We start from the raw sequence: 16,243 nt of genomic DNA, 5'->3' as shown, positions 1-16,243 counted from the left end.
GATTTTAGAAGACGTTATTAACACTTAAGGGGAACTTTAAAGAGGACTTCGCAGGTAAAAAAAGAATATGAGCTCCTCTTTCAAAAGTGTTTACATTATTCCTCCACTCTCGAATTAAGCCTGCAAATAAGACACCTGGCATATGGAGAGGCAGATAGATAAATCTCCATTGTGCAGTCCTTTCTAGCACATGCTCAGTAGCTCCCTGGACGAGCGTGGACTCCGCCTGGCAGACGAGAACAAGACAAATCATTCCCAGGGGAGCATTTATTTCTTTTCCACAGCACAATCCCTCTCATTGCTGGTCCTAACAATCTGCCTTTTGAGACTATAACACTGGAATAAGAAAGACAGCTCAGCAGTAGAGGGGACGGGAGGAAAACAGGGAAGGAAGTGATAAAGGGGAAGACGGATGAAGACATTCTGAATGCTTAATAAATCCTCCACTGTACGCGGGTTGCATTACAACATGCGACGCACAACCCAACTTCGATCACATTAAGTGTGACCCACATGGATGAATTATTTGATTTTCAACAAGGGGAGACGTCGTACATTCAGCTTGTTTGTTCAGATAAGGGAGCGCGATGATATCGTTAAGTGCCAGTTGCTACTTGTGAGGGAAAAACAGATTAGCCCTACCACCACCTCTTCTTCTTTGGTCTCTTATTCCTCTTTCGGCAGCTGACTGCTCCTAAATCTCAGGTGTGGCCGGAGCTAGACAGCTCTCTCTACCAGGTGACACAACACTCCACTTCCCTCATCCATCCATCTCGAGGAGGCCCACACGGTCTCTCCTTCTCCTTCATTTCTCTCTGCACTGGATTCATCTTGGACTTGCAGGTCTGTCTCAGGCTGAATGCATCTCCCTGGCTTCCTCTTTATTCATCATGTTTACTCACTCAAACACACACACACACACACACTCACACCTCAAACATTTTCACACTGCCTTCCTCTTCCATAATTGGCTTTTTCTTCCACCCTCTGTCTTAGCCTTTTCTGTACTTTTCTCAATCTCTTTTTACCCCACCGTCAACAGAACGCTATCGGCGTGTTTGTGTAGCTTTTGTTGTGCAGCTCACTGTAATACAAAAGCCTTTGTTGGCCTGCCACCACTGTGATGTGGTGAGACGGAGATGCACAAGGACAAACTCCGTGATGCCAGCTTTCAGAAAGTCAATGCTCATTCGCAGATAGTGGCTTCACCTGATGGCTGGAGTAGCTGGTGGGGTGCGAGCCAGACACACATGTAAACACTTGTCTGCGTAGTCGACTGCGTTGATCTGCCGAAGCTGTATGAATTGCATATAAATCGTCCTGTGTCGGTGCAATGCGCGTTTCCATCAGTGGAATGGCTTGCACGTGTTCCTCAGTGGGAGTTATTGCTGGCTGCAGGGCAGTGGCAGCTGTTGTTGAGCTAGCTAGGCTAATAATAACCCCGGCGCTGAGTGAGTGTCCACAGGCCCCACATCGTCTAGGGTTGACCCTCGGAGTCCAGTTGCAGCGGAGAGTGAGGATTAGGCCAGGTTGTGGATTAGAGGACGCTATTTCACCCATGTAAGGACGAAGGCAGGTGTGCAGGAACGCTACACACTCAGTGGTTAATGTTGGGGTCGTAAGACCCTGAGTGCACCACTTTGAAAGCACGGACGCCTTGACCGCGTGGTACATGATGTGTTTTTTACCTTGAATTCTGACCTGAAACATGTTTAGCAAAGCCGGGATTTATCTAAAGGAGACATGTTATGTTAATTTCCAGGTTTATATTGATTCAATGTTAAAAAAACAACTATACTGTCTGCCTAAATCTCCCTTTATTCACCCTGTCTGAATCGCCACATTTGAGCTTGTTTCACTAAACGGTAAGGACAATTGCATTGCTAGACAACAGCTTGGGTCTATGTTTACTTCCTGTTAGCTGATGTCATTCACATTCATTTACACTGTAACTTTAAGAATGTTTATGTTTAAAAATGTGAAATGGTTTATATCTGTAATGGTTGTGACGTAACAACCCTACGGAATTCCTGACAGCTCGTTTGAAGGCAAGATTTCTGAATACACGCTGTATGCATTTCTCCCTGGATTGACCATGTCAACACATGCAGAGTTAATATATGTAGCACTTAGAACTGCTATATGATAAATTAAGAACACAAACACACGATCCATCTGAAAATCACATTTCCTGCAATATTGGACCTTTGATCTGGTCAGCACTTATCTGGGCTGAGGAGACATTAACAAAAAGGCAAATAGACAAAGACGTTGCAGAATGGCTGAATAACGTGTTAGATCGATACCACCGTCTGCTCTTCGTGTCAGGAATAAAACAAATAAAACAACTCGGAAATCCTCTCAACTGAAAATAATAATGTGACGTTACCTGCGATAGATACTATCTTCTGTTGGGAAGTAGAGCATGCTGTTATAACCTGTGCTCTATGACTGGAGGAGATACTCTGAATGGGAAGCAATTTATTTCCTCGTGTATGTTGGGGCACCCGCTGTCCCAAAATGATCAATTGCTCATTATGACTAAGGGGAAAGGGTTAGAATATGATGATCAGGACAATTTCTGCTCTATGCTACATTTGTTTTTGAGGTCGTTTTTCTTGTCGGAGAACAGAACGAGATAAGGGAGATATTCAAGTAATGTCATGCTTGGTCTTTCAGGCCTTCTGTCATGCGTTGATGCCTGTGATTGGCCAAATAACCTCATTGGCTGCCTCCGTTCTCTTCCATGTCACAGTTCACTATTACTTGCATGAGCAATTACAGCGTGGTGTTGTTGTTTGGTATTGTTTGCCATTAGTGTGTGTGTGTGTGTGTGTGTGTGTGCTTAGGCCATGCGCAGGTGAGCGCGCAGCTCTTGATTGGAGACCATATTCACCTTTCTTAATGAGCTTCAGTGGGTTTCAGAGGAGGACGAAATGGACACTATTTAGCATTTAATGCCCATTGGCGCCTGTGATGTGACCTAATTGAGCCAAAGCAATCAGACTGCCTGGCCCTTTAAGTGCGAAGAAGTGAAGTGAATTCTGGGCAATTTGTGTATATTATGGCTTGTATGACATTGGCTCGAAGCAAAATACTACGATTAACAGATGGAGAGCTGTGAGTACAATTTCTGACGAGTTCTGAAAAACAATATTTCAAGCATTCTGTGAGAAAGAGCTTAACAAATATGTTCACCGTGTTGCACTCTGTTCCTTTATTTTCTAGTTGTCCTCTCTAAGCTCTCCCTCCTTTGCTGGCCAGCTGCTAGCCTGTGGCTCAGTAAAATTGGACAGGTGAAGCGGGACAGCGGGGCGTCACTGATACAGTTCGAAAGAACCGCAGGCTGTTCGGAGTTCGATCAGCTCATTAAGCGAGAACAGAGGTGAAATTGTACCTCCCTTTAACACTAGTTAATGTGCCTGCAACGTTGCCACATTTGTTTTATTATGCGGCCGCAGTAATTAAGGTGAATTATGTTTTTTGTGTTGAAAGGGTACCGCGCTGCACTGCTTTTCGTGTTTCACTGCACAGATCTGGCAGCACGGCCGAGTTCAGCAGCGTGGAACAGCTATTCAGAAGCATTCTTTTCATGATGTGCTGAGGTTGAAATATGAGCATTATGAACCTGTCTTCCGGTTGAGAATAGATTCCTCCGCAGGCCTGTAAAGTTGCTTTTGCTGGAGACATGACTTACAATAAGAGATGGTGCAAGTGTCCTTGTGAGTGTCAGAAATCAATTACGCCTTGCTTCCCCCGTGGGTCGCAGGGTTGTATATGTATATGCGCAAGTATGTGTCTCTCTCTCTGTGTGTGTGTGTGTGTGTGTGTGTGTGTGTGTGTGTGTGTGTGTGTGTGTGTATGGGGGGGTATGGTTGCCAAAGCTTCCATTGTGTCAAAGAAGATGTTTCCACTGTGACTTTAATGCAGTAGAATGGCTAGCAGGAGAGAGCGCCTTCATCTGCACAGTGAGGAAACACAAAGTTGGTTAAAGATGCCTACTGAGGTACTGGCTGGTCTAGATAAACAATACAAAAGACACACATGTTGTTAACAAAGAAAAACATAGATACATGCATCGATCCAAGGGGGCGTATTTGAGTTCAAAGCATGGGTACCGAACGAGTGTATGTGTGTGTAAGTGTGTTACCTGGCGGAATGCTGTCAGTCGTCATTCCTGTCTTACGTTGCATGTTCAGACAGGCTCCAGCTCCAGCTGGGTTTGTGACAGAACGGGTACAGTGGTATAACACAATGGAAGCAGTTGTAGAGCAGGACAAACGACTGTGCAGATGTACAACAGGACTTTATGGACTGAGACAGAAAAGACGGGCCTGCATCACTGGAATCGCACGGATTGCAAAATATCACATATTATCTAACTGAAACTAATGTGTCTTTTGAGTTGCGCTCACACCCTGTGGGCTCGAAAGGTGGCTGTAAAAAGTTCCCAAAGAATGTTGCAGGAGTAGTTTGAGAGGTTTCTGTGAACCTGACACTTTTTCCGCCTTGAAATCGTGTCACCATTCAATGCAGTCTGCTGGAGCTGACATAAATTTAAGCTTGAAACAGCTGCTGTTCTCTGTGAAGGAGCAAAAATAACCAACGTTTTACTGTCAACAGTCAAGCATCACGCAGTCAGTGGTTGATAGCCAAAAGAAAAAAAGTTTTACTTTTAAATCAATGGAAAATCTACGTTTTCATACATTGTTAAAGTGTTACATTGTTCATCTGATTGAAATAAAGTCAGCGTGCATCAAGGATTCCTCATCAGCGAGCTAAATAAATCACTAGAGCAATAAAAAATTAACAATCCCTGTATTTCCATGATGCAAATTTGCTCCGTCAAGCTTGCATTTGTATTAACAAGTGATAGTGATAAATACACAGATACACAAAGAATGAATTGCAATGAATTTAATATGGGTTGAACAGAATATACAGTATATATAAAAAAGAGTTGAGAGGCAGGAGGAGCGGGTTTGAGCTCGGCAAAGTGGAGCGGAAGAGAGGACTCGGGTCAGGGCTAGGATACAGAAAGGGATGAGATAACAGTTGGAGGCAGATACAGAAGGACTAAAGTCAACAATCCCCCTCCTCATTTGGTCATGCAGGACTGGTAGATGGGCACCATGTATTTGATTTTTAGGAAGGCATCCCTTCCTCCGTGGCGCTCAAACAGCTCCAGAGTCTCACCGATCAGTTGACCGATGTTCTCTCCCCCCTCGCCGTACTCGTCATCTCCAATGTCTGGGGACGAGGAAACAGAGTCAGACAGACAGCATGAGAAAAACAAAGATATTTAGGCTCAGTCGGGGTCATCGCAGACTGTGAGCTTGATGTCAAGGCTCACAGAGCACCACCTGTGGCCACGCTGCAATGCTTTGCTGCGGACAGAGTCGGCAAATGCCATCCTTCTATCTGACTTCAAATCCACCGGACGGACTGGATTTAATTTTCTTTAACGCTGTGGTTAGTTGGGAATGGACGGCAGCAGTGTTTTTAAACTGTTCAGCTGAAAGAGGCAAAGGACGTATGAGTTAGTGGCGGCTCTGCTGTTGCACAACGCTGCGTTGATGCACACATGAGCAGTGACCTGGAGTCACGCTCCACAAGTAGGAATGTGTGTGTGTGTGACTGATGTTTGGATCTGTATTAAAAAATCTAAATCTCAAACAGAGAACAAATTCAACAGTATCCAAATGTCCAATAATGACATTTTGTTCATTACATTTTTCAGGTGTTTCTATGTGTGTTTAATGAACAATAGAGTCAGAGAGCGTAATACACTTGTGGCCAATCACAATATGGCAAGAAAGCTGCAGAAACTCCCCTCCCCGAGGACACACACACACACACACACACACACACACACACAGACACACACACACACACACACACACACACACACACACACACACACACAAACATACGTAGACAGTGCAGTAAAACACACAAAATTGTACAATAGCGCTCTAGAGCGCTGGGGGAACTTGTTATCAAAAAAACATTCCTGAGGTGTCCAACCTCCGCTCCTTACTTCTTCCTCCCTTTCAGCAGCAGGCACACTTAAACACACACGCACCCACGCACGCACGCACGCACGCACGCACGCACGCACGCACGCACGCACGCACGCACACCAACACACACGCCGATCGTGACTTTATCAGCACACAGCAAACTGCCAATCTCATGGCATTGCACTGGGGCCTCAAAACACTTTTCAGAGGGAGGTAAATATAGAGAGGAATGAAGCGCACACACACACACACACACACACACACACACACACACACACACACACAGACCACCAACTTTGTAAGCAAAAAATGTCCTACTGCTAAACTACTAAATATCCTGGAGAGAAAATGTGGATTTATTTCTTGAGGTTATAAAATGAAAGAAAGAAAAAAAGTGGTCATTTGATACAATTGTTTTGAGCAGAGAGAAGAGGAGAGGAGAAGAGAAGAGTGTATCATGAAGTGTACCTGTGATGTAACAAATGAACAGTAGCACTTTAAGTAGGACCCCTCAGACCCTTCTTTCACTCTTAATTAGAACTGATGAGAGAAAGCGACATTAAACCTCTCCTACCATCCTTAATACTCTCAGTCTTTTCCAGTCTCTAATCAGACTCAACTCTCTCTCGCTCTCTCTCTCTCTCTCTCTCTCTCTGCCTTTCCACCCATCCATGGCCTCCTCATTAAAACACAAAGAGAGCCGATCCCATAAAGTGGGCTGTTAAGCAGCAACACGTCTATGATCTCAGTCTGCAGCACTTGCTTTCTGCTCAGGATCCTTTCTCCTGTTTTAGATGAAAGCGACGGGGGGAGAATTCTCCAGCCGCGATTTGACCGTTGGTTAGCCTCGATGCAGTGCAACTTAAACAGCTTTGGCTTTATTCAGCAGCTATCATATCTGTTTTCCTTTCACAGAAACGCAAACAGAAACAACACAGAATCAGGAATGCAGCCTTTAAGAAAAGCTTGTTTTGTATCTAAACTCGGGCTGCTTTTTATTCTTGAGCTACCCACAACAGAGGCGTCTGCCCCCTACTAGTTAGCACAATCTTAAATAGCATCTAAAATGCAGCCATGTGAGCAATAAAAGAAAAAAGGCAAAGCAATCAGGGAGGAATGAGTATGCAGTGTGTGTGTGTGTGTGTGTGTGTGTGTGTGTGTGTGTGTGTAGTTGGGGTAAGTAAAAAGAATAAAGTGACAGGAGTCACTCTTACAGTCTGTTTCAGCTGCATGGTGTGTGTTTGTGTGTGCATGCATGTTGGTGTAGGTTAAAAAGCCAGGCCTGTGGAGAGCCACCCTCTGTTAGAGTGAAAATGAGCAGCCAAAGCCAGCCCAGAGGGAGAGCTTTGGCCTTCAGACTACAGAACACGGGGAGTCAGAGAAGAGGTGCGGCTTGGGAACCAACGAAGCTCAGACCCGTTTACTGGGGCCTGCAGGGGGGAGCAAGGAGGTCCTGCAAAGGGGGAATTGTTGCTGTTGCTAGACTGAGAGTTTCAGCCCTTCCAAGTGCATTTCTAATGCTGAGCCGTTGGGAGGCCAGTAGCATCAAAAGGAAGAGGCCAGAGGAATTTGCAACGATTCTCAATATTTAAAGAGGAGAAAAGGGATAAGTGTGTTTAAGCAGGGACAGAGGGAAAGGGAGGGAGGGGAAGGGGGCGAGAGTGTTAAAAGCTGCCTCTGCAAATGTCCTTCAGCAAAATAACTTTCACTCTTCTTCTTCTTCTTCTTCATTCCTCCTCTCCCTGTCTTCTTTTCTCTCTCTGCTTACGGCAATATCTGCAACCCAGGGCAGACGGAGAGAGAGGAAAAAAAAAATCTTTAAAAACAATCATAATAAAAAAAACTCCCGCTCTGTGAACACAAGGAAAAGGGCCAAAGCAGGAGTTGGCTGTCTGTTCCTCTGAGGGAGAGGAAGGGTCGATACAGACGCAGACGGTGGAGCATTCTCAGTGCAGCGATATTTGCTACACTGAGGGTGAAGGAAGACGAGGACAGTGGCAGAGAAAAAGGTCTGTCTGTCTGTCCGTCCGTCCTCCTTTTCATTAAGACAACAGGGGCTGTGTCTGCTGGGATTTCTGCCGAACCACACCAGCCCAACACTAAACTACGCATAACAACAGCTGCAGCCTCCCTCCTCCTCCTCCCTGCTCTTTCTCCATCTCTTATTCCCCACGGTCCTAAACAACCTGTCTTCCCACATCAAGCTGAAGACAGGCAGTCACAGATGCAGGCGACGCTTAAGCTTTTCGTCCGAACTAATTTCAAATATATGGAGTCGATTTTTAAGGGGATATTTACAGTTGGGGACCTTGACTTAATGGATGGCAACTGTAAGGGCAGCTGTACTACAACCCCCAGCTTAAGATTTCTGACCGAGGTTAGCGTGCATCATGTGTATGTTGTATGGCTGTAATCCCCCTCTGCTGCCAGGGACCGGGTGACACACACACACCGCAGCAGCTTTGGGAAGTTTAGCTCGGAATTCCTGATTCAATACAATATCAACCGACCTGCCATTGTTTCTAATCAACTTACCCCTGCTTGTGGAAGTTCCTTAGGAAAGCAGCTTAGAGAGGAGGCTCCCCAACACAATAGCTGTTTGATCATAGCAGGCAGATGCAGAGGAGAATCAATGAACGCGAGAGACCTGGTTTTTTTTCTTTTTCGAAAGGGAGTTTGGCCTTGTTTGAAAAAGGAAACAGAAGAATGAAGGTTACGAGTGCGATGGAACAGCTCGAGTGCCAGGAATACTTTGTGCAGAAGTGACACGTCTGAGGGTGTAATGTGAGTGCATATGTGTTGTCATTCTTTCTTATCACCAACCACACACACTGATAACCCTCCAACCCAATTTTTCTCAGCGCTCCATATCAGTATGGGACTAAGCACATACTCTTATTTTCTCATTTATATCAAAGTTTTCTAAAACAAAGATCTGTTTTTTTCCCTTGGGAATCAATAAAAAAATCGTTGTTTCCTCTCCTTTAAAAATGTGATGTAGATTAAGTTATTATTACAGTTAATATTGATCATAATAGTCTAGGAGGTAGATGCTTTTTTCTTTGGTGACAGCTGAAGGTATAGAAGTGCAGTTTTCCCTCAAATTAATTTCATTCACACTACCATCTTTGTTTAGGCTTAAAAATGTCTCAAATTTAAATATTATACTTTCTAGTATTCGAGTGTGTGGAAGTTTGTGCAGTCTGAAGACAAATGTTCTTCTTTTTAACTGGTTGAAGTTGAAAGCACGGTGAAATCAGCAAACCAACATTTAGCTAGCTAACTAGCCAGCTGCTCTATGAGCACAATTAAGCAACTTACTGCTTCGTCTACGTACTTCTGTCACAGTGTAGGAAAAGCACATCGCTATCACCAGATGATCGGTCGTTAACACTGATTCACCAGCTTTTGTAATGTGCTGATGGCTTAGTTTCAAGTCGACAGAAAGAAGAGACCAGGTCTGTGCTGTGATGGTAATGCTACTCTGTGGTTACAGCGGGGGGGTCTGATTAGAGGGCATTAACATTCTTTCATTTCATGACGTAGATTAGTCCCAAACGGTCGACTCTATCTCAGCGCAGGCCTTGCAAGATTAGGGCTGATTTAAAACAGTAGAGCCATTTTCAACCCACTAACTGTAAGAAATGTCAATATTAACACCAGCATTGGTGTGTGTTATTACAGTACAGTCATACCGTTTAGTTTACAGCTTAGTTTACTTTAACACGTTTGATTGTGCAGTAAAAATCTGATCCCAAGCGGTCCTTTGAAAATGTTCCTTTTACATGGATTTTGGATGACGTATAGTAAATACTGGATATGTGTGGATACTATTTGTGAACCAGGTCATAAGAACAAAGAGAGGGAGAGGAGCAAAACAGTGGTGAGTGTGTGAGGAGGTGGTGGGGAGTGGATGAGACCACGAGGGGAGGCCTGTGCTTAACAGCAGGGCTCTAATTAAAAGGGCCTCACAGTTGGGCGCCAGGCAGGCCTCTCATAAAGAGACTCACACTCTGGCAGAAAGGTGGGAGACACCAGGTGTGTGTATGTGTGTGTGTGTTCTCCTAACCACAGGTGTCTGCAAAAGAAAGGCAGCGAGACAGTGTGAAAGAGAATATCCTTGCAGAATGCATGTTGCGTTTTCTGTGGGTATTGTTTGTACACATGCAGACACATACACGTGGAGATGCGCACACACACGAAGAAAGAGAATAAGTGTTCCTCTATAATCACATGTGACAAGGACAGACACAGTGAGGGAGCAGGGAAGACAGGGAGACAGGGAGTGAGGACTTAGTTTAGTATGACCAGTGGTGGAAGTAAATATAGTGATATACGCTGAGCCCGCTGCTCCTTAATGTTAGTATGGGTTAAATGTAGAGGTACAATTTGATGTATGTACCAGTATGCATGTGATGATTGAAATACAGTTGCTGTTATCGTCTAAATTTGCTCGTCTTATTTTTTTTTTCAGTTTCAACTCGATGTCACTGTTTTGTCGTAGAGGCGATGTTTGCTGTGAGCATGATTTACATATAGTCTGCATGCGAAGGAAAGAAAGTCACTCTTCCGGACCCACAACTCGCACTGAATCCTCCGGCATGACCACACAGTTAGGACACGGTAATGTCTTCCATGAGTTCAGCTGTTTGCCTTTTTTAACCAGCGCCAACGTTAGCTAATGTCAACTATTATAGCTAACATTAGGCTCTATGTCAAAAACAACGGCAGAGGGAAACAGACTTAACTTAATTGCGGTTACTGTAGTCAAGACATCCGTGGTTTGGATTTCTATACACGTTTATGCATGCAGAAAGACTCGTATTTCAGCAATCACTTCGAGCATTTTATATAGCCTACCATGCAATAATTATAGTAATAAGTATAGTGTAATTATATTACACATCATAACAAATAAGGCTTGTTAAATAAGCTCACTAATATGATAAAACCGTTTGCTGAGAAGCAGATGAATTTCTGCTCAAAACGTTCCTAATACCATATGAAGTAGTTCACTGCAGATTATTGTTACGTGAAAGTCATATCAAACAGACATTTAGACAATTTGATATTTGAACTTTCATAAAAATGTTGTGACTCTACATGTCCTCAGTGGATTAAAACAATCCCAGAATCATATGCTAGCTGTGTGGTGATGCCAAAGGCTTTGGAGCAAAATGTGGCTTCAGCAGATTGAGGCTCTCTCCTCAGTATGCAGATTATATGTAAATCACGCTCTCCTTGCCCGCTCCATTTAAGTTCCCTCCCCTCCACGGCAAAACAGTGATAAAGAGTTGAAACTGGAAAAAAAAGGGTGAAAAATGCTGACGTTGAAAACAGAGTGACATGACGGAAAAAAACGGAACATTTTAACTGAAAAACACGTCACAATGCGAAGAATACAAAAATAAACATATTTTTAACGCCTGCCTCATATTTTTCAGTGGAATTATATCAGTGCAGTTTTTTTCAATGCCAAATTTTTTTTTTTCCAACGCCAACATTTACTGTCACTGTTCTAGCCCCGTAAATACAGCCAGAATCAAAAAACAGATTTAAGAAATTTCTAAGAACATCTCCCTCTGAAATGTTATGGAGTCGATGCGATGAGTCTCTGAAAATGGAAACACTCAAGTAAAATACCAGTACTTCAAAATAGCACAGTGCAATTTATTTGTTACACCACCATGGTCTCAATCTCTGTTCTCTCCCTCTGCCTTTGTCCCCAACCCCCTTTTCCCCTGTGGATAACCCAGAGGCTGACGGACAGCACAGCTGTGGCTCACAATTACACAATCATGATCTCTCTCTCTCTCTCTCTCTCTCTCTCTCTCTCTCTCTCTCTCTCTCTCTCTCTCTCTCTCTCTCTCTCACACACACGCACACACACACACCTGGAGCTGGGCCCATTCCCATTCTGTTGCTTTTCCGTCTCAACCTTTGTGTGTAATCAATAACATCATTTCAGCTTAACACAGCTAGCCACAATGAGTCCTGGATCTTCCGACACATCACAATACACACTCACACACACACACACACACACACACACACCGATGCATGGATATCCACACAAGGTTGCGAGCAGAGAAGAAAAACAACAGGCTTATGGCCAGCAGTAGTTTATGAAACCCCCAACCCTTACACCAGCCATCATCTGACTGCTCATGCTTACTGAAGTCTAACCTTTGCTGGAGGTCAGTGATCTCATTTTCCAAGTGTTCATCCAGCGCAGCAGTGCTCAGTCTATAGGCTGGCCGCAGCTCAGTGCCACTTCGACCGGGTGAAAGTTGGACATCAGCAAAGCAGTATGCCAGGTGAAGGAAAACGTGTAAAGATCAGATTGCGCAGCAGACTGTAAGAGCGGAGGAAAGATGTAGACGAGGTTGAGACAAAGACGTAACCTGCTGAGGATGCTCCTGAGCTGCACAGGAGCTAAGATTCCCATCGATCTGGCTCCCACCGGCTTACTAGTCTACATTTGTACGTTAGATATACAGGAATTGAATTCCAATTCCACACTTCCGCCAAAAACCGTGCCATGTCTTTGGGTTATCTTTCCCCAGAAATCCAAGGCTGTGGGAGGGTTTCAAAGCCCTGTAGAGGAAAGGTGGGAGGATCACTCTTCCACATCTCACAAAAGCCTCTCCATGCTCATTTCTTTTTCAATTAGCCAAGTAGACCTAGCTATGACCGAGAGCAATATCAGTTTGCGGCATTTAGTCATGGTATTAAATCAAAAAAGGGGCTCATCTTAGATGATGGATCAATGCTATTTTCCAAGCTGTTAACATGTCCATTATTGTTTCAATTACCACCACTCAGATAATGGCTATCCCGGTCCCATCTCATCCAATTGTAGCCTGATGCATGCATCTGAGAATCAGCTTCAGTATGCTTGCCACAGCCCTACAGGTATGAGTCATCTTGTTATTTCACAGATCCCACTGCCGGATGGGCAGCTACTTTTTAATTATTTTCAATTAGATTACATGTTTTTCAGGGTGCACAAGTGCGTGTGTGTTGTTGGTGACAAACGATCTTTGCAGCCAGCTGTAGCAGACGTTTTAATCTGGGCCAGAAAGTACAGACAGGGTACTTCTTCTCATGGCCAGACAGAGGGCCGTGTGTAACCCAGCATGCTGCCTACAGACCAACACCGCAGCAAAACTGCAAATCTACACTCTGAATTCCACTGTGCTGCCCACCAAGAGACTGCAGCTCTCCACCCGGAAATCTTGGCATTTTCATGCCCAATACCATCTCTCAAGAGAGGTTTTATATAAGTTTGGGATTATGGGTGAACAAAAGAAGACTGCAGTGGTGCAATACACACTCATTCTTGTTCTTCCAATCATACAAGTAAAAACTGTGTGATAAAAACTGCTGTAACTTTAGCTGAAACCCAGCTCGTTAGAAGGTGGGAATATATATTACAGTGAAATTAAGAGAAAGCGAATCAAAGCCTTTAACAGTACCGCCAACCGCAGAGGACCTAGCCTTTCCCACTCTGCCTGTCTGTGTCTCTCCCTGGCTGGGAGGAGAGTGTCAGTGCTGTCAGGTGCGAGTCAATGCCGTCAGATGCGATCTCATTACGCCAGCTTACCTCAAGGTTAGCAATGGGCTGCTGGCTAGGCACAAAATCGATCTGCACCAGGGACAGGCGTTAAAGGCCACCGCGGTGTGCAGTGTGCACAAGCCAAACAAGCACTGCACTTTGAAATGCAAAGGTTCACTAATAGGGTGTGTGGGCACATAACATGTACACAGAGCTCTGAAAGCACGCTGTGATCGAGTCTGAAGCCATGTGAAATGGGTGCAGATTGACATATTAACATATTGCAGGGAATTGCATTGCCTTTCAACTTTCTAATGCAACAAGCAAACATTTCACCGCGAGCCATATCGAGTCAGTGGTCAACATTTTTTTAAATCTTTTTTTGCTTTATTCATACAAAAATAAAATTGGAAGACCCTATCACAAAATAAATAAGTATTCGATGCTGTCACTTAAAAGAAGGTCCTGAAACATCAAAAACCCGTGCAAGCATACCACCAAGCCTTGCCTGTTACCTGTGACCCACAGGTTACGTCAGATAATAGCATCCCCGACAGCAAAGTCCCCTAATAATGTTGTCTCTTGTTGCATCAAGCAGACGGATGTTTACTCACAGATGACAGCAGAAAGACTGTCTTCTAATTTCTAACAGGTTTGACAGGAATCCAATAAGCAATGACAAGTGTTTGCATGCTTCAATCGCTCAGGCCCATCAAAGGTTATGTCAGAGCTCAAAGAAAATGTCCACCTTTATGCATGTTCGTCTGAAAATGTCGTCTGAAGCGTCATTCATTCCTCAGATCTGAGCATACATGGACATCAAATTAATGGCTGTCACAAATAATACATAAAAAAGCAGGGACTATTTCTATTCCTATTCCCGGTGGCTCGCGACCGTCAGTACCAGCAGCTAATACTGAAGCGATTAATATTCATAGGAAACAGCTGGGCTGTTGTACCTTTGCTCGGGTAGCAGGTGTCCATTGGTGGGGGATACCGGCGCATTGCTAAGGCTACTCCTCGTCCCGTTCTTTCATTTACACATCTTAATGGGAACAGAGAGCATATGTTTAAGTTGCTACAAGGAAACTACTCTGTTAATATTTTTTTTTTCTTCAGATTTACTTTCCACAGGGAAACGGTGGCTTTGGAATGAAACATCACAGCACAGCTTGGGCCCAGTGTGGCTATTGTGTTTCATTTACACCTCCACTGTGCAAGTTTAGATGCAGAAATAGTACTTTTATAGTCAGATTGTAGTCTAAATGGTGTTAATAAACAGATTAATGTAATATCAGGTTAATGTCCTAAGGGAGGGAATTAGGGGGAGTTGACAGTGTTTGCTAATGGAGAGACTTCCCTGGTGTTGCTTGTGATGAATTTAATGTGAGGTTTGCGAATATAAAGTAACCGTGTATAAAATCCTAAATAAATTCAAATAAAGGTGTACCAAATTAAAATCCAGTAATCTAGGTTGGTTACATAAATGATGCTTTCTCTGATTTCTAAGATATAATTGTTAATGTATTGACGTGACAGTAACAATAAGCACCATGTCAAGGTCATGAGCTTCATCAGGTTGTGAGTGAAAGCTCTTTTGCTTAAATGTCATTTAACTGTAGATTGATCGATAAACAGAGAAAAGAAAATTGCGGACCAAAACAAAGTTGGTGATTGTTGTGGAACAGTGGAAAGTCTTTCTCTCCAGTTTGAAGGAAGTGTGTTTTACGATGAGTTAACATAGAAATTAATCCTGGTGTTCGGTTGTATTTGCAAGGAAAAAAGGTGTAAGAAAATGTACTTTCTTGACATTTTGTTAGTTTATTTTTTTTATTTTTTTGTCGTCTAAAAAAAGCTCAGCTTGTGGAACGAAGTGGACTCGCCGCTCGAACACATCTTCCAGCTGAACCTACGATTGCCAATATATTCACCTGCATGAATCACCATTGGGCCGGATGCTGGGGATAGAAAAGGGCAGAAAAGAGTCAATATAATAAGAATAAGCTCAGGATGTTACAAAGCAAATCAGATGCAGGCCTCATATATGACATCTGAAAAACAGAGAAATTGATAAAACAGGGCTGCTGAAGGTGGAATGGCCTCGACAACAAAGAGAGGAATGCATTCAGAGGAATCGCTCTCGTAAAGACAGCACATGTCCAGACGAGAATCAAGTGGGGTTCAGGTGGGAAAACTGACAAGTTTGGAGAGACGGCGAGAGAGAGAGAGAGAGAGAGAGAGAGAGAGAGAAAAGGCTGAACGTCATAGCAAATTCAAAGAGCGTTTCTATTTGTCCTCTTCACTTGTCACAAGAGGAACATTTGAAGTGACATACTCATTTAAGTCAGTGACAAATCACTGATATTACCCAAAAGCGCGGTGAGTAACCGCTCCTCACTTCACATTTTTCCAAGTCATTGAAGGTATGTGATTGTAGTTTAAACATGAAAAGAATAAGGTGTGTTTTAGCTCCTCAGATGCACTGTATTACCTCACCAAAAACAGTGTCTTTACTGCACTGTGTGAAAATACTGGCACGCACACACACATGCCTACACAGTAACTCACATGCAAACACACACACACACAGACACACATTTATGTCCATAAAATCACTTTAGTCTTCATAACCACTTTAGCCTTGGAAGCTAGCATCAATGGA

General features: G+C 43.7%; 1 protein-coding gene across 1 annotated transcript in view; it reads right to left on the bottom strand.

The window, feature by feature from the left end:
* Window positions 1-5,098: 5,098 nt before the first annotated feature.
* LOC142968267 (parkin coregulated gene protein-like) overlaps window positions 5,099-16,243 on the bottom strand; it is a 63,844-nt gene continuing 52,699 nt past the window's right edge. The window contains exon 7 of the mRNA XM_076108074.1: window positions 5,099-5,217. Within this exon, the coding sequence (XP_075964189.1) occupies window positions 5,099-5,217 (119 nt within the window). The remainder of the gene's footprint in view (window positions 5,218-16,243) is intronic.

Source organism: Anarhichas minor, unplaced genomic scaffold (genome assembly GCF_050575085.1).
Source record: "Anarhichas minor isolate MPS153535 unplaced genomic scaffold, ASM5057508v1 ptg000040l, whole genome shotgun sequence".
In the NCBI taxonomy this organism is placed as follows: Eukaryota; Metazoa; Chordata; class Actinopteri; order Perciformes; family Anarhichadidae; genus Anarhichas; species Anarhichas minor.
Note: the sequence above shows the minus strand (reverse complement) of the source record. Positions and strands in the feature narration are given on the sequence as shown.